Genomic DNA, 20,106 nt, shown 5'->3' with positions numbered 1-20,106 from the left:
CCGTCATGCTGTTAAATAGGTAACCGAAGCATCTTGTAAGATGCATTGTTTACCATTCACAGCAGCATGCGATGCATCGGGCTGAATTTGAAAACGTACCGAGGTGTTGTACGTTTTCAAATAGCCCCATGTATGGCCCGCATTAGTGGCTAATTCAGAGTTGGAAGCAAACCGAAAAAAAAAAAAAAGGAGCAAGTTTGCAATTTGCAATAGATATCGGTTCAAGTCAGGCATATATTATGCAATTATCGGCCCAATCCGTCGATCATCGGCGGATCAGGCTGTTAATTACATACTATATTGCCGCGACCAATCAGCGATGATCGGATGCTGAAATCGTCCAATATGTCCGACTGATCTGATCATCGGTCAGCAGCATCAGCGTATGCGCTGCTGCAGACGACTCCCTGTCATTTCCCCTGTTCCTTCACACGAGAGGAATGGGGAAATGATTCCTCCCCAGGGGAGGAATACAGATATTGTGTGACCATACACTAATATATCTCACAGTATATGGCCACGATGTCTGCTGGGTGTCAGGGTTGTCATATAACAGGTCTGTTGGTCTGACAGACATTGTATCTGACAGTGTACACCTAGCATTAGAGTTGGAAGGGGCATGATCTAGCTGAGCTCCAAAGCTGGCCATGCACTGGAAGATTTTTTCTTGCAATCTGTCAAATGAGCAATGGTCTGACAGATGAAAAGATCTTGAAGTGACTCCATATATTGAGAGATTTAATCTTCAATATATTACAGTACATTGAGAAGATAAAAGGAAATATGCTGAATGTAGGCAAGACCAATGAAACATGTTTGAAAATCAAAACACCAAGACCATTTTTTGATCATTTGGCAGATTCTCTTTCATGTCTATAATTGTTCAGATTATATTACAGAGGGGATGAAGTTTAAATCCCGGCTGTCGGAATTGTGACCAGCGAGATCCTAAGCGCCGGCATTCCGTACCCAACTCCTTTCAGTGATGGCCAGATACTATTGCAGTGTAAAAATAAAGCTGTACAGTATTTGTGAGCTACATACAAAAGCTTCCAGTATTTAGCCTGCATGAAAGAGATATATTTGCACCCTTGCATTGCAACATGATTTGTCCAGATGCAAAGTTGCTTTATTTTGCCATTTTATTTGACTTGCTCCTAAAGCTGAGTACACACCATACGATGTGTAGCAAGCAACGGAATGACGTGATGTAACATGCACACCATACACACTACACGATCCGATGTACAACGGTGCAATATATCGTTTCATGCCAAATGTAGCAGCATGGCATTGTTCATTACATCATCCCATCTGCTGTGCAGCACAGCAGATGGATCCAGGCGACCAACGACTGCCGCGCACATGCAATCAGGCATACACACTATACGAACCACAAGATATATCGTATCTAATGCGATTATTTCACTCTTCTTTCAGGACCACACAGTGATAGTGCGTATGCACGGTCTGCTGACCACGCATATGCAGCGCCCATTGCTGGGTAGGGTCCCTAAGGACACCTCTCCCAGTAATCTGTGCAAAGTGTAGCCCATAGGCATTCCGAAGCTTGGAAAATCTGAGAGCCTAGTGGCCCCCATTCTATGGGGGTAGCTTCTGCTGTCAGAAATGGAGGGATCACGGCAGATATCAGATATATCTGCTGCAGTCCTTCAATGGTACTAATATTTGCTGGTACCCCCTGAAAAAATATTGTTTAATAAATATGCCCCCTAGACACTAAACTCGTCACCATGCGCTTCTGTAGAACTGCTATGTATTTTTATATATTGATGTCATCTAAAGTACATTAACTACTTAACTGATTAACTTAACTTTTTTCACCAAAACTTGGTTACAGATCATCATGGTTTTTTTTTTATAATTTGAATAAAGTTTAAAATGTATTTTTAAAAATATACCCAGGGCCAATGGGCCTCCACACTACTGTAGTGTCGCTGCTCCAATCGTAAACCCTACATTTTCATTCAGAGGGGGGAATGCAATTGTTTATTTGCGCCAGCAGATCCCATCTAAAGTGATGGGCGATAATTATTGTTTATGCCACTGGGCGCCCATTACATATCAAACATGTCACACCCAAATGCAAAAAGCCACCAAACCAGTGCAAACTACTGGGTGCACTGCCAAAATGGCAAATTGGTTGCCTATAAGCCCAACGTTGGGCAGATTTCTGCTCGCCAGAGTAGAAATAATGGATGCCCATGGCACTCGCGCCCAGTTGCACAAACAATTGAATAATGCCCGTCACTTTGGATGGGAGCTGCGGGTGCGAGTAAACAATTGCATTCCCTCCAGAGTGTATGTCTGCACCACATTGCAATTTGGAATATCTAACCACTGCAATGCCTGCCCATATTATACATTTTCAATGTTTATACTGTGTATAATGACAATTTTATTTCTCTTTCATCCACTGGAGGTGCTTACGCTGGGGTATAGAGGCGTGGATAACTGGAGCCGGCACTTTAAATTATTTAGAAGTGTGAAGCTCCTCCCCCTCTATGCCCCATCAGCCCTCAGTTTAGAAAATGTGCCTCTAGGAGCTGGTCACTACATGCTGTGCTCCAGCAAATACATTTAATTTTTTTATTTATTTTATTTATATGCATCTTTTACACTCCTATAGGTACCCTTCGCCACCTATCTAAAAGGTGGGGTCCGGGTACCTTAGCAAACACCAGGAAGGAGTGCACAGGGCTCATTACAAGAGCTCCTGACAGCTCCTTACCGCCACAGCAAGTCTTCACAACAAGAAGAGAAGACTGCTGACCTGCTGAGAGAAGCCTCCGGGGACACACAGTGAGTAACAAGCTCCGCATCCCCCGGCTTCTGCCCCCGCTGCCCGGCGCTGACACAGCATGCTGCGCTGTGTCAGGTGTGCATCGCGCTGTTAGACAGCGCTGGCAATGTCCCGCTGTCGGCGCTGCCTTGCAGAAGGGGAATTGCTGTGTTAGGGAAGCTGCGTGTACACAGCGCTACACGCGGCTCCCTGCTTCTCCCCTCTCCCCGCTGATACACGCGAGGTAGCACGGAGGGGGAGGCAATGGCCACATAGCAGCCATAATGGAGCCCTTAGGTCATGAAGAAGGGGGCGGAGCCTAATCAGCGTGGGCTCTCTCTCTCTCTTCTATGCACGGCAAGCGGCTGTGTTAAACAGCGTGGCTGACGTTTTTTTTAAATAATACATGCCTGCATCTCTCCCTTATACAGGAAGTGTGCAGCAGATCTGCAGAGGCTGAATTATCTTGCTCCCCAACCTGGCTACAGTGTGCAGATATAAATTAAGCACAGAAGGCTCTGGTGCTTAATACACTGGGGGTGCTGGGAATCTGATCTGTGGGAAGGGAGTGGGGTGTATCTCCTCCTCTGTGTCCCAAGTCAGCCTTCTGCTTTTCTTTACTTCTGTCTACTATGTCCCTCTGTGTGTGGTGACTGTGTGTATCCATGTCAAACAGAACAAAGGCGTCTCAAAAGATGTTTGTTTGTTCTAGGTGTAACAACAAACTATCTAAGCCGCATGCTGCTGGGTCCACGTTATGTGATGCTTGTATAGCAATTGATCCACCTGTGGCTAATACTACCTCACCTGCGCCTACACGGGCCGCTGACATGGTAGGAGTAATGACAGATTTAACGTCTGAGTTAGCTGAGGCACGGAAGTCTCAGCCTCCCTGGGTTGCTGGGCTAACCAAGTCTCTTGACACCCTGGTACAAGTTATGGGTACAGCTGTGTCTGCACCCTCCACTTCCCTACAAGGACCGACACAAAAGCGTCCTTTATCGACTGTTCTCCAGTCAGAAGAGCCTGACGAGGAATTCCTCGCTATGGAGAATACTGAGGAAGGGGAATTGGAGGAAGCATTACAGGAAGATACCCCTCTAGAATTAGAGTCCACCTCTCCCGGGGTGGAATCTCTAATTTTGGCGGTCAGAAAAATCCTTAACTTACCTGAGGATGTTATTCCTGCATCCCAGGAGTGTGAATTATTTCATGAACAACCAAAGAGTTCGGCGGTTTTTCCGTTCTCACTGCATCTTCAACAACAGCTCTCAGTGGCTTGGAAGCAACCGGATAAACTGTTCCAAATTCCGCACCGGTTTCCTTCTAGCTACCCTTTTCCATCATCCATGATGGAGAAGTGGGAAACACCCCCTCCAGTAGATGCGTCCTTCTCCAGTCTTTCTAAAAAAACAGCACTCCCAGTACCGGGAGCTACAGTACTAAAAGATCCTTCGGATCGTAAATTGGAGACAACGCCAAGATCGGGTACTTCTAGAGCAGAGTTACGCTTACTAGCTGAACATATCCGCGAGTCTGCAGTTTACTTGGGAGAAGCGTCAAAAGATATCAGTCAGATTAATGCTCGCATATCTGCTTCTGCTATTTCGGGCCGTAGAGCCCTCTGGTTGCGCGCCTGGCATGCGGACGCAGAATCCAAGCGTGCGGTGGAGGGTTTACCATTCAATGGCGACATGCTGTTTGGCCCGGAATGAGACAAATGGATATCCCAGGCCACGGGGGGTAAGTCTTCCTTCCTCCCGTCAACTGCACCGACTCCCAGACGATCTTACACTGGACCTTCCTTTCATTCCTTTCATGCGCCACATTCCTTTCGTGGTAGAGCCAGAGGTGCTCCCTCCCAAGCAAGAGGCGGCAGAGGTAGAGGTCGCCCACACTCGGTTGCACGTAGACAGGAGCCTAAGCCAGCTGAAAAACAGATGGCATGACGGTCTTCCGTCCCACCTGGGACCACCTACAGTGGGAGGCCGCCTGCAAAGATTTCAACAAGTTTGGAACCAGACATCTCCAGAGCCGTGGATCCGCAGACTAATTTCCCTGGGGTACCGAATAGAGTTCGAGGTCCCCCCTCCACCTCAGTTCTTCACTACAAGTCTGCCAATACCTGCAGACAAGGCCAGGGTTCTACAGGAGGCTATCCAGTCTCTAGTAGTATCATCTGTGCTAGTCCCGGTTCCAGAACATCAACGAGGTATGGGGTTTTACTCAAACCTGTTTGTAGTACCCAAACCGGATGGATCGGTCAGGTCCATCTTGAACCTCAAGTCATTGAACCTGTATCTGAAGATGTATCGGTTCAAAATGGAGTCTCTGCAGTCTGTTATTGCCAGCTTGGAACCAGGAGAGATCCTATTATGAATGGATATCAAGGATGCTTATCTCCACGTTCCCATTTGGGAACCACACCAAGCCTTTCTGCGTTTCGCCATATTGAAGGATCATTATCAGTTTCGGGCATTGTCGTTCGGGTTATCCTCGGCTCCCCGCATCTTCACCAAACTCATGTCAGTCATGATTGCTCTCCTTCGGTCATCGGGAGTGAACATAATCCCTTAGAACATAATCCCTTATTTGGATGACCTGTTACTCAAGGCGCAGTCGGTATCATGCCTTACTGACATATCAGACTCTAATCCAACACAGTTGGATAATAAACTTCAAGAAATCCAATCTCAATCCGTCCCAGAAACTCCTGTTTCTGGGCATGATCTTAGATACGGCATCACAGAGGATCTTCCTTCCAGTAGACAAGGCCCGGGATATCCGGTTGTTAGTTCAGCTGGTCCTCAGACCAAAGAGGGTGTCCCTCCTTCTTTGTCTGCGTCTCCTGGGGAAGATGGTAGCGGCCTTCGAGGCAATACAGTTTGGGCGGTTCCACTCCAGGGTGTTTCAGCTGGACCTACTAACACAGGGGTCAGGATCTCATCTGCTCCTACATCGCCAGATCCATCTGAGCCCAGCTACCACAGTGGCCCTTCTGTGGTGGACACAATCCAACAATCTTCTTGCGGGCCGGAGATTCGGAGTGTGGGACTGGATCATCGTAACAACGGATGCCAGCCTTCGAGGATGGGGAGCTGTAGTACTCGATTATCATTTACAGGGTCGATGGTCCCCTCTAGAACAAAAGTGGCCCATAAATGTGTTGGAACTCAGAGGAATTTACAATGCTCTGATAGAAGCGACAGAGTTTCTAAGAACTCGTCCGGTAAGAGTTCAGTCCGACAACGCGACGGCCGACGCGTACATCAACCGCCAAGGAGGGACTCGGAGTCGCATGGCCATGCGAGAAGTAACTCAGATTCTCAGGTGGGCCGAGAGCCAGTCAGTAATCCTGTTGGCGGTATTCATCCCGGGTGTGGACAACTAGGAAGCAGATTACCTAAGCCGACAGGATATCCACCCTGGGGAATGGAAGCTTCATCCAGAAGTGTTCAACGCGCTGATACGTTGATGGGGATGTCCTCAGGTGGACCTCATGGCGTCACGATTGCATCGTCAGCTCCCGGTATACGTGTCAAGAACTCGAGATCCGCAGGCAGTGGCAGTAGACGCTCTCACAGTTCCATGGAACTACGACTTGGTTTACCTCTTTCCTCTGATTCCACTTCTTTCTCGACTGCTAAAAAGGATAAAACACGAGTCAGCCTCTGTCATTCTCGTGGCTCCGAACTGGCCTCGGAGGAGTTGGTTCGCGGACCTTCGGTCCATATTGTCAGACGATCCGTGGGCTGTTCCTCTGCGCCCGGATCTGCTACAGCAAGGTCCTTTAGTACACCCCAACTGCGTTTAACGGGGTGGCTCTTGAAACCGATATCCTAAGACGCAGAGGAATCCCAGACTCGGTCATTCCCACCATGCTACGCGCCAGGAAACCAGTTTCTGCTGCGCATTATCACCGCATCTGGCGTTCTTATATCTCGTGGTGTTCCAGTCGGGATTTTCCATCTAGGACTTTTCGGTTGTCCCGGTTTCAGCTTTTTTTTCAGACGGGTCTGGATTCTGGCCTTCGAACTTTAAAGGTGCAGGTTTCTGCCCTTTCCATTTTCTTTCAACGGAAATTGGCCCTCATTCCTGAGGTGCAGACGTTTCTTCAGGGGGTCTTGCGGGTGCAGCCTCCTATTGTACCTCCGATTGCTCCCTGGGACTTGAACTTAGTGCTTTTGTTCTTTCAGTCGTCCATGTTTGAACCTTTGGAAGAGGTTGATATTAAGTACTTGTCTTGGAAGACGGTCCTTCTCTTGGCTCTAGCTTCGGCTCATAGAGTTTCGGAATTGGGTGCTCTGTCCTATATGCCACCTTACCTTGTGTTTCATGCTGACAGGGCGGAACTCCGGACGGTAGCCGCCTTCCTTCCCAAGGTAGTGTCGGCTTTTCATATTAATCAGCCTATCGTGGTACCGTCTTTGGTGGAGGACTCTGGTGGTTCTTCTACCTTGGATGTGGTTAGAGCTCTCCGCATCTATATTGACAGGACTGCTTCCCTCCGTAAGTCTGAGTCACTTTTTGGCCTCTATGATGCGGTTCGGTGGGGATGGCCAGCATCTAGGCAGACTTTGGCATGTTGGATCCGACTGACTATTCATCAGGCTTATGTTGGTGCCGAACGCCGGCCTCCTTCGTCCATTTCGGCTCATTCCACACGTTCTGTGGGTGCGTCCTGGGCGGCCGGTAGGGGAGCCTCCACGTCACAGTTGTGCCATGTGGCCACGTTTGTCAAGTTTTACAAATTTTATACGTTCGCGGTTTCGGCATCCCGTTTTGGCCATCTTGTTCTGCAGGCCCCACAGAGCGCTCCCGCCCGTGGGGAAAACTTTGGGACGTCCCCAGCGTAAGCAACCTCCAGTGTCCCCTAGTGGATGAAAGAGAAAATGGGATTTTGGTACTTACCGGTAAATCCTTTTCTCTGATTCCACAGGGGACACTGGACGCCCACCTCTGCGCTCTTAGCCTGCCTGTTAGGTTTGTTCCATATGTTGTATGTTTTGATTATTGTGTGTTCTCTCCCTTTTTACTCCGCTTGTTCTCCATCTCCTCTCGGTCTTCATTTTCTAAACTGAGGGCTGATGGGGCATAGAGGGGAGGAGCTTCACACTTCTAAATTATTTAAAGTGCAGACTCCAGTTATCCACGCCTCTATACCCCAGCGCAAGCACCTCCAGTGTCCCCTGTGGAATCAGAGAAAAGGATTTACCGGTAGGTACCAAAATCCCATTTTTAAACTGTACAAAAGCCCAATCATTGCCATCATAGGGGCCATTTATGGCAAGTGTTTTTTTTTTGTTTTTTTTAAATATTATTACGTGACTACTGGTGGCACTACAAGGGGGAGACCACTACTGGGGGCCCTACACTGGGGACGACTACTGGGGGCACTACAAGGGGGGGGGCACTACAAGGGGAGGGGACTACTACTAGGGGCACTACAAGGGGAGGGGACTACTACTAGGGGCACTACAAGGGGAGGGGGACTACCACTAGGGACACTACAAGGGGAGGGGGACTACCACTAGGGACACTACAAGGGGAGGGGGGGGGACTACCACAGGGGGCACTGCACAGGGGGGAGGGGACTACCACAGGGGGCACTGCACAGGGGGGAGGGGACTACCACAGGGGGCACTGCACAGGGGGGAGGGGACTACCACAGGGGGCTCTATATAAATGGGCAATACTGGGGGTACCGCATGGGGGGGTGGGGGGACTACAACTGGGGCCACTATTTAATAGGCACTGCACAAGGGTTACCACTATTGGGGGCACTGTATAAGGGGCACTGCATATAGGGAGGGATCACTCCTGGGGACACTACTACAGGGGGCTGCCCCTAATCTTCATTTTTACATCAATCCCATATGGACCCGCCTCCTCCCTGGAACACTTGAGGAAGGGGGGCACCATAACACGCACGTGCTCCGGGCACCCTGGCTACACGCTACTCCTCTGGTTCTACTAGGTGTGGTGGTAACAAAACTTATTATGCGGTCTTCCTAAATACATACAACCAGCTCTGAATATTGGCACCTGGAAGTAGTGTACATTTCCATTACTCAGCTAGCACATAAAAAAAAAAAGACCTGAGGTGAAAATTTCCCATGGGAAATGTGTGCAGCACAAAGCAAAGAAAATGAAAAATATTAATAGAATAAAAATCTTGGTAGCAGAAATAATCCTTCTGTACCAAAAAGCAACACCAAGATTGTTAGGTAGTCACCTTCCAAAGAATATTTGGTTGACACTTAAAACGGAGGATAGATATTGATTCTTGCACAGCTCTGTGGAAAATGTATAGAATACCTTGTCACATGACTGCAACTGAATACCAAGAACATATACTGTATACAGTAACGTAGAAAATGGTCAATATCAGAAAATACAATGATCTGCTATCGTCACATAAGACATTCATAACCCCTAGAGATGTGACTGCAGAAAATACAGCATCAACAATAAGCAGAACATAGCAATATACACACATACACCATGCTAACATTTAAACATGCATTATATCACTTCCATTGTGCATGGCATACATTTGTTTTCTCTATAGACAAAAAATATCCATATTATAAAAGAGAGGATTAAAACTATTTACATCTGATGTAAGCAAACACAAGAAGAACCAGCAAGGATATATAGCAAAATATGTGTCACTGATCAGCATAATCTACTTCTTATTCATAGCATGTATGCTGCATATTGTGACACCGATGTGTATTGTTCTTAGTCATAGCATGTTTACTGCATATTGTGACACTGATGGCATAGTATGTATAGTGCGACACTGACGTGTATTGCATGTTGTGACACTGATGACATCTTGTAGCATGTATACTGCATACTGTGACACTGATGTGTATTGCTCTTTCCTATACGTGTACACATCGAATTACCAGAAATGCATACACTGTTATAGCCGTATGACGGAGCAGCCACGTACAAATAGACAGAGACAGCGTCACCACGACGCCCGGAGCTATCACTTACCCGCCCCGCCATGCCAGCTGCTAACACCGTACAGTCCGACCTACCGGCTTGTACTGCTCAGACCTGCACCAGCTCAGCAAAGGGGTAGGAGGAGAGCAGCTCTGGGTGGGCGTGGCTTGCCGGCTCATGTGACCACTCTCTGCAAGGGCGTGTGACGTCATGACGCAATCACGGAAGTGAGGCACGGCGAGAGCACAGCACAGCACATAGATAGAGGCATGTTTTTGGTTTCCTTCACTTGACCACTCTTCAGTGCTTCCACTTATCGGTCTCCATTTTGCATCATAATCCTCTTCCCGTCAGCTTTCTTTAATATACTATTCCTTTGTCTTCCCCAGTGCCACTACACCCATAGTGGTGATAGATGCCAAGACTCCCTCTCTCACACATACACACACCAGTGTCCATAATTTGCCATTGTGGCATAGGGATATGTTCAATATCCTGGCAGATGGGATTCCAGCGGTCAGAATGACGGTGCCACAATCCCGACACCTGTCAGAATCCAGGCGCCGGCATCCCGACTGCCGGAATCCCGTAGGTAAGTAGTGGGGTTAGGTTTAGGGTGCGGAGAGTGGAAGGTAATGTTTAGACATCGAGAAGGGAGGGTTAGGGTAAGCAGAAGGGGAGGGTTAGGATACCGACCAACAGGTGTCGGTATCCTAACCCTGTCAGGATCCCGATCGCTGGCATCTCGTACCCATCCCATGGAACAAACCACCAGCACTTAGACATGACCATTAACTGTCAAGGGTAAACCACTGATAGTTAAAGGTTTTGCCATGGACTAGATCCAATTTTTCTCTGCCATCATTGGCTGAAAGGCAGCAATTTGTTTGTACCTTGGCGATGGGGGCACGGAGATTAATTCTGCAGCCTGACTAAGCCCTGCCCCCATCCCTGATTGGCCTGTTGCTTGCTATTCCCTACAGTAGTGAAGTCTACCGGGTGCAGGACATTTATGGTTCCCTGATGATGGTTTCATGCCATCAATGTTAATCACCGATGCCCATCTCTACCTCCACCCCCTGTGCCAATAGATCTGCCCCAGTGATATTACCCCTCCCCCATAACCATCATGCAGAGTGCATCTCAAGGATCAGTTCTCTACTACTGCAGCTTATCCCTGCACTCACAGAGATCAGCATATTAGTGCTCAGAGGAGAACTGAAGTTACCCTTTTTTTTTTTTTTTTTTTGCACTTTTGTTATTGGTGCAAGCGATCCAGAATGCCGGTGACATGGCATTCAGGGACGCAAAATTGGCAGTGATATTAGCGATCATAGACTGCTACATCACTGGCATGGGGGCCGGAGGATAGAGGAAATTATGTGCAGAACGGATTTCCTCTTAACATGCCAGAGGACGGAGCAGGATAGCACGGTTGAATGGGATGTGACCGTGTAAAAGAAAGACTGTAATCACATCGGTTAAGGAGTTAATATGGATTTTTCCCTAATGGGACTATTGCTATATATCCCATCCATTCGTTTTCATTGTTCAAAATAACCACTATTTTTTATCATTTTATTATTATCATTTATCATCTCTGTAAAGCGATGCGGAATATGTGTGCGCTATATAAATAACTGGTAATAATAATAATTATTCTACCACCTTAATGTTATGTTTATTTGTAAAAAAAGTAAGGATTGTCTGCTTTCCTGGATAGATCTTCTCCACTTTGAGAACGTATGTTAAAGACATACTCGAAATCTCTGGAATAATCCTGTATCTCGAGTGGCTCCAGTTTCCTACATGGGGATCACTGACGCCCACTGGGTGGTCTGAGCTGCTTGGTTAAAAAGTAAAATACAGACAGTTGGGTGAAATATTTTGATAATTTTTTTTTTACTTTTCTATAACTTTTGTCACAGTATGTTTTTGTTGAGGATTTATAGATTATAGAAAAAAGTATATGTACAACCCAGTAATTAAGACCTCATAATATTAAGAAACAGCAAAGTCCCAGATTGAGATAATCAGCAATGGTAGAATAATACATATATTAATATGGTGCAAATAAAACAAAGATGATAAAGGAAAGGAGCAAACTTCCAAAGGAAAGAAAAATAGCAAAGTTGTATTGAAAGGTATAGATAGAAGAAGAGGGAGCAGGGGTACCTGTGTTTTAATAAATCAGTTATTAATGGATAGAGGCTCCTTGTGTGGGTGGATGAGCTGGGCGGCATTGATACTGCAGTGGAGCTGCACCATTTTTAATGTGGTGGAAAATAGCATCCTCTAGTGGTGAAATTAGGATAATTATTTTGTGAGTTTTGAAATCAAAATGGACTGATCTAATAATTCAAATTATGAATTTACTTTACACTGCTTTCTAGTGCTCAAACTATTTATTAAGAAGATGGCATTTTCATATGTAGCTATTTATATACAGTAGCTGAATTTTGTTTCATTTGAAAAAATACCATATTTATTGGAGGATAAGACACACTAGACCGTAAGATGCAATGGATAGAATAAAATATGAAAATTTCATCAAACATACAGGGCCTGATTCAGATCTGCATGCTAAGTCGATGCCACACGCAAGTGGCTGATGTTTTCAGTCTGCACATGCATTGAAGCCACACTGTGCATGGATCCTGATGGTTACCGCCAAAAACCACAGTACAAACTTAGAAGCACATCTGTGCATTTAATTTCATGCTATGCACTGTTCCCACAGTGCCAACACATCCATGCCTGTCATTGCATGCTACGCACTGTTCCCACAGTGCCAACACCTCCATGTACCTTATTGCACACTACGTGCTGAACAAACTTGCAACGTATACTTGTACTGTATTACATGCTACCAAACCACCACCTCTCAAGAGTATTGTAGCTATACCCCTTTGGGTGTGTTCCCTGTAGAAGCAGAATACCAAGGCTTCACAGAATACTCAGATCTTGACTAGGGCTAGAACATCTTCCGCAATGGATCTCTTGCAAGGCCTCACAGGCTATATCTGCAGGACATCTCTGTCACGATCCGTCACAGGAAATTCTTCAGTTGGAGGACTGGGAGCCGGGGGGGGGGGGATGTTAGGTTGGCTAGGAAGCAACTGGAAAAGTGAATGTGTTACGGTTCTCCTAAATAGTCAAACCCAGGTGTTGGCTAGAGCTGACCAGAGGTGCGGAGTCTTTACCAGTGACTCCTATTGGGATTTGGGTTTTGCCGCACCAAGTGAGCAGGTCGCGGCCCTCTGGTCAGGTACCTGGGAATGACAAGGACCGGGAGATAATACTAGGAGTGGGATAACTGAGAAACTGCGTACTCCGTGTAATGATATGGAGCTGAGATGAACACGCAGAATAATGAATGCAAGAATATGGAAAGCTTGTACACTGTAGAGGACTCATAATGTGAGAACACTGGGAATTCCAGCATGGGCTACACTAGGGAGTATCTCTGGAGATCCCGGCGTGGAACTGGTACAGGCAGGGCCGGATTAAGGTCTGTGGGGGCCCCTATCAATTACAAATATATATATGTATGTCGAAGTTGGAAGTTTGAAGTGGGGGCATGGAAAATTTACAATGGGGACCGTATCGCTCTCGCCATCCATAGATGGTGTATGTGGTATATTGTCAAACAGCAGTAAACTAAGATTAATGCTGTTTGTTAAATATTGAAAGGAGGACATAATCCCTTTAGTGAGTGCTAAAGGGATTATGTATCCTTATTAAATGGGGCCTATAGGCACCCACAGGACACAAAAACAGACATAGGCACCCACAGGAAAATAATAGTGTAAGACAGGAGCATATTCCCAGCTCCAAACAGTGTAGCATAGAGGCAGGCACTCAAATATTTAGGGAAATGTAGACTACCCCACCACCTCTTAGGAGAGGAACATAAATACTAGATGACAGCTACACAGGTATAACTGTGGAATTTTATGGTATTAGCAGCTGCTTCTGTGACCAGTCGAGTGGTAGCGGGATCCAGAGGCGGTGTAGAAGGCACAGAAAGAAGGCAGCAGTGAGAGAAGTAATGTCGAGTGGCAACCAACCCCACAGGCCAATAGCAGCAGCGGTACTCAAGGGGGCGGTAAGGAACAGAGACTGAAAGGCTCCAACAGCAGGGAAGCGCTCCAGGGCTCAGCAGAGACTGCCGTCGCAGCAGGTATGAGGGGCCATTCGGCCACCAATAGCACCGACCCTGGGGAGAGAGTAGACATTCTGGTGGGACAGCAAGGCTCCATTAACAGGCGGACAGTGGCACAGTAGGGCTCCAGACTAGAGTGTGTGGCTGTCACACGCACCGAACCCTCCAGGCTCTCGGCATTCAAGCCACTCCCCTGCTGTGTGCAGTGCAGTCCATCGAAGTGCAGGTATGTGAAATATGCAGGCACACTTCAAGTACATACAGGAGGACCGGACCGGAGGCAGCAAAATGCTGTATTCCAAGACCCGTTGCCCCGGGATGACCGCCCCTGTCATCCCCCCGTTAATCCTCCCCTGGGTACAGGAGAGTTACACTAGGAGTCAGTACACGGATATTGTACTGAGTACACTCGCTGGTGACCCAGACACTGATAGCACTGAAGTTAATGACTAGAGTCTCAGCACACAGGTGCTGAAGTAATCCCTGGAGAAGTCAAACGCTCTTTAGAGCTGAAGTTGTTTCACTGGAGTTAAGCACACAGACAAACACTGAGGAAATCACTGGAGAAGTCAGATGCTGATTAGCACTGGAAGGAGTCACTGGAAATTAATAGCATAAGCCTGGAGCCATGTAACAGACTCACAGTCACTAAGAAAGCAGAGTTGAATAGCAACTTCTTGTTCCTGGAGTCAGACTAAATACCCTAAGGTAGCAGTCTATTGGGGGATAGTGTCAGCTGACAGCAACCAATGCTACCATTGGGTGAAGGGCTAATCAGGTGATGTAGACTGTCATGGCTGCATCCATGATGCTAACCGCAGGAACCTAAATCACAGAGCAACACATGGGTATCCTAGTAGACCCTGGGGGAATACTCAGCGTGCCACCTGATGCTGAACCTGACATCTGACAGATCAGGGAAAGCTAGCGCAATGGTGAGTAGCGGCCGATCACAGACCACATCCTGACAGTACCCCCTCCTTTAGGTTGGACTCCAGACACCTAGAATGTACATGAGAAATGTCTTTCCAGACAAAGACTTCAGGAACTTAAAACTTAAGGCATCAAAAAACTGGGAAAACTTCTTAATTCTTGATCAACTCTTTTAGATATCTTCCAAACTTTTGTATCCAATAAAATGACCCTTGTCCTCGGAACAGGTGGACCACTCACCATCACTGCAAATGGAACTTTCCTCACTTAGGAAATCATAGTAACACCAGTATGAGGATCTTCTAGAAACGAAGTACACAAGACTTGGTACGTGGAAATGTAGATTTTCCAATCTTTAATTGATATCCAATATGGCAAGATTAATTTTTCTTCCAGACACTCTTAGCTATCAAGGGTAATTCTTGGGGGAACACATGACTAGGAAGAATAAGGTGAAATAACAAATGGTCTTCAGGAAAAGGAGTATTGTCATGTACAGGATCAAATTCAGACTCAGTCATCCAGAGGAAGAACGGAAGAGTTAATATAACTCGAAAATCCAGAGAATTTCGGAGATGAGCAGAGGGAAGCATAACCAATTCTGATGGTATCAGGTTGTTGGTCTCTAATAGTTCTTTGAGTCTTTTTTTCCCTTCTGGGCTGATTGATCCTGCCTCGTATAGTTATCACAAGGAAGTAAAGCAGTGTACCTGAGTTTAATGTCTGAGGATGGTAAACTTGAGCTAGAGACTTTAACAGTGAAGGTGTCTATAGGCGGACCCTGGTGGGCATCAGAATTGGTAGAAACCAATGACGGTCGAATTAGTGTTATGCAACCCGTCGTTCTCAAAGAAGATATGCTCAGGAAATTATTCCTTGCTGAGCGAAGATTACATTAATTCAAACAAGCCATCCACATCAATTATCTTGATCCCAAGACTCTCTGCCTTTGTCCATTTAGATTCATGACCGTCATGGCTCATGATGAGGTAGTTGGTTTCCTTGCTGATATTTTCAGTAACTTTGCCCCCACTGCACTCTATTAATGACGAGTTATTTTTTGCCAATGAGTCCCGTGACCCCGATCATTACAAATGTCAGACCTTCCATGTAATTACAAATTCCCTGGGGAGTCTGCTTGACATCAAGAGCTTTAGGACTAGACTTCAGAAAAATTGGAGCTTGTGAAGCACATTCTCAAGTAGAAAAATAATTCTCAACTGGAATGGACAGGCCACTTGAAGCTTCCTTCTGAGGCTTAACACTGGAAACACTCTCCTGGCACATGGAGCTGGAACCCCCCCCCCCCGAAGCATGAAACTGGAAGACCCCTCCTGGAGAACGACATTTTAAACCCGTCTGGGGTATAAAACTTGAAATCCCCTCCTGGGAAATGGCACTTGAAATCCCTTTCTGGGGTATAACACGAAAAGACTCCTCCTGGGGTCTGAAACTCAAAAACCCCTCCTGAGGCACGAAACTAGCAAACCCCTCCTGGGGCATAACACCTGAAAACTCCTACTGGGGTATAATACTAGAAGACCTCTCCTGGGGTATGAAGCTTGAAAAACCCTCCTGGGGCATAACACCTGAAGACCCCTCCTGGGGCATAACACCTGAAGACCCCTCCTGGGTTATAACACCTGAAGACCCCTCCTGGGTTATAACACCTGAAGACCCCTCCTGGGTTATAACACCTGAAGACCCCTCCTGGGGTATAACACCTGAAGACCCCTCCTGGGGTACAAAACTTGAAACCCCCCTGGGGTACAAAACTATAAACTCCCTCCTGGGGTATGAGACTGGAAACCTCCTCCTGGGGTATGACACTTGAAACCCCCTCCTTGGGTACAAAACTTGAAACCCCCTCCTGGGGAATGAAACTCAAATTGGGAGAAATTAAATTTGACGGTACAGATGATCCTTTAAGATTTCCTCTAGAAATTTTTGCACATAGTTCGCCACCTGGTGTTGGGGACTCAGACATGTCTCCTGAAGTTAACAAGACATATGCTTCTGAAGGTAACGACCCAGATGCCTCCTCAGAGGTTGCTAAATCAAATGCCCTCTCGCGGGCTGTAGACTGAAGTATCCTACTAGGATGAGGAGCACCCAGGCTGAAAGTAGAATCCACATCATTCGGATTGAGACCGGAACAAGTAGAATGTGAAGTCTCTCTGACTTTAGAAGGTTGGAATATTCTCCCAAAATTCTCTAGTCGAGGATAGAAGCATCTTGTAACAAGACCCCAATCATAACCTTGAACTTTGTTTTGAATGGTAGTAGTTACCTCCTTGCCCAGAGCTGAGGGAACAACCTGCAGATGGCTGGTTACAGGAACTGAGGTCATTGGCATTAGAAGTCATACACTTGTTATCACCTCTCGGTTGGCGAAGGAAACAGTCCTTAATAAAATGGTCAACCTTCCCACAATATAAACAGACAGAAGTCTCTGCATCGCTGACGTTCTCCCTCAGTAAGCTTAGGGCATGGTTAACTACAGTACGATGCCTCACTTTATTTTGAATGAGAATGGTTTTGGTTAAATCAGGGGCAACACCGGAAAACTTGGAAGATATTTTGGGAGAAGACTTTGAAGTTGCTCTAAAAGTTGGTAGAGAACAGTTAGGATTACACTCAGGAAGAAATGCTTCGGTAGAAGTCGATGAGACTAGAGCTCTGGAGAGAGACGGGAGTCAGAGGAGAAAGGAGATATAAGGTGAGCGCTATCAATTAATACAATATGATGTGTATATAGTATGGCTAGTCTAGGCTGCCCTTACAATGTAGGTCTGGATACTCCACGAAAATAAAGGTGCGTACACACGGACAGATATATTGTTACGATATGAATGATAACGATATCGTTTAACGATATATCGTTCATTTTTATGCAGTGAACGACCAATGATGTGTGTTCCCGCATGAACGAGATCTATGATCGTCCGTGCATGCAGGCCAATCTGGACGATATCGTCAACTTTGCATGTTCAGAGATGTGGCAGGATGACTCACTGAAAGATATCTTTGAAAGAGATCTTTCATGTCGTTGGTGGTACAGATCGTCCCGTGTGTACGCACCTTAAGGTATACAACTTTAAAATAAATAAAGGCGCCTGTGACCAGCTGCTGATTTAAAATATTTACTCAATTCAAAAAATGCACAATAATAACATACACAGAGTTAACAATTCCTCTAGATTACAATAATAACAGTAATTATAGCATATGCTTATTCTAAAATAATATTTGGTTCCTGGTCATTTAATGGAAAGGACCCTAATAATATGACCCATTCAGAATAGTGGAACTTAATAAAATTAAGATTATAGCGGCATTTAAGTTTGTTAGTAAAAGCAGGTTAATGTCAGGAAGTGCGGTACAGCAGATGGTTAGTAAGCCGAGGGATTGCGAGACCAGCAACTTAGTAAGGACAAAGTTCATGCATGCATAAATTAGAGTCCGCTACCTTTGTATAGGGAGATATCTCCAAGAAGTCCGTGCTTGGTGTGCCTTGACAAATATGTCAATGCAGTGATCATGGCATTCAGAGCCAACGTGATTCACCCCTGGGTCTGAATGAAACCATAGAACTCAACAACATATAGATTATGTATATTGCTGGGTTATAAGCAATATGTTCTCCCCCTCTAGCTATTCATGTTTAATAAGTCCTTATAATAGTCAGTGTTTTTGTATGTGGTATATTTATGATGTATATGTATCTGTCTATATGTGTCCATATATGGTAATTCATATTTATTGGTATAGGTCATTTTTAACTTATAGGTCTGGTTTTTTAGTCAAGAGGGTTAATGGGTACCCTTTATTTCAAGTGGAATAATTTATACTGTAATACTTTTAGAATGTTGTCTTCTAATGGAACTAAGTTATGGAAAATAGGACTATATATGTATCAAAGTGGTTATGATTGGTTATGAGATAGGAACATTATACATTGATAGTATGTGAAGGTTCTATAATTATAGCAACAAATTTACCATCAAGTAAAGGGTACATCAGTTCCTGGAAACATATCATACTATAATGTAAACATAGAATTAGTGGGATTAGAAAAAGACATGACTTCACACCTCAATGTCACAATTTATGGTAAGAGAGATCATTTTAAAGTTTTATTATATTTGCGTTGTAATATAAAGCTGACAGCAACCAATGCTACCATGGGGTAATGTCAGGATGCATCCTCGGATCGACCACTACTCACCAGTGTACCGGCGTCCTTGAGTTTAGGTGTTCAGTCGCCAGGGGTGGAGGTGAGTGGTGGGCTGAGTATACTCCCTGGGGTCTGCTAGGGCTACCGTTCGTGCATCCTGGTTTCCGTGGTGGCAGGCATGGGCACAGCCATGTTGGTCCATATCAACTGACTAGTCTCTCCCAATGGTAGTCCTGCGGTCACTCAGCTGATCTTCTGATCAAATGACTAACTACCTAAGGGTATTTAGTCTGACTCCAGGAACAGGAAGCTGCTGCTCAACTGTACCACGTTCTTCACTACCAGTGTTATATCCTAGTGTGTGGATTCACTCCTTGCTTTATACTGTTTATTTCCAGTGACTCTTTCCAGTGTTTCTCAGGACCAGTGTCCTCCAGTGATTTCTTCAATATTTGTCTCCTTTCTGAAACTCCAGCACTAATCAGCAACTAATTATCCTGTGTATATGTCAGCACTTTTTTCTGTGCTGAAACTCCAGTTTAACTTCTGCACCAGCGTGTGTACTCAGCACAGCAGCTGTGTACTGATTCCAAGTGTCATTTTCCGTTGCTTGTGCCTGCATCTGAATCACCAGTGTATGTACTCAGTACAGCATCTGTGTACTGACTTCAAGGGGTAAATTTACTAAGAATCGAGTCTGATCGAGATGACAATCTCTGGTGAGTTTAGGCATTGTTTATTTTATTATCAGTTATTTATATAGCGCACACATATTTTGCAGCACTTTACAGAGAATAGTTGGCCATTCACATTAGTCCCTGCCACAGTGGAGCTTACAATCTATGTTCCCTATCGCATGCTCACACACATACATACACACTAGGGTTATTTTTTTCTTGTTGGGAGCCAATTAACCTATCAGTATATTTTTGGAGTGTGGGAGGAAACCGGAGTACACGGAGGAAACCCATGCAAGCACAGGGAGAATATACAAACTCCGCACAGTTAGGGCCGTGGTGGGAATCAAACCCACGACCTCAGTACTGTGAGGCAGTAATGCTAACCATTACA

The 20,106-nt window shown here is 45.7% G+C and overlaps 1 protein-coding gene across 1 annotated transcript in view; it reads right to left on the bottom strand.

Annotated features, from left to right (window-relative positions):
* The window catches only part of NSF (N-ethylmaleimide sensitive factor, vesicle fusing ATPase), a 138,610-nt gene extending 128,667 nt beyond the window's left edge, over positions 1 to 9,943 (bottom strand). Inside the window, exon 1 of the mRNA XM_088442432.1 lies at positions 9,812 to 9,943. Coding sequence (XP_088298558.1) covers positions 9,812 to 9,823 — 12 coding nt within the window. The 5' untranslated portion in view covers positions 9,824 to 9,943. The remainder of the gene's footprint in view (positions 1 to 9,811) is intronic.
* Positions 9,944 to 20,106: the final 10,163 nt, after the last annotated feature.

The sequence above is a fragment of the Taudactylus pleione genome, unplaced genomic scaffold (genome assembly GCF_031769625.1).
Source record: "Taudactylus pleione unplaced genomic scaffold, aTauple2 ptg000018l, whole genome shotgun sequence".
NCBI classification, from domain to species: domain Eukaryota; kingdom Metazoa; phylum Chordata; class Amphibia; order Anura; family Myobatrachidae; genus Taudactylus; species Taudactylus pleione.
The sequence above is the reverse complement of the archived record's forward strand: the minus strand, read 5'-3'. Positions and strand labels throughout refer to the sequence as shown.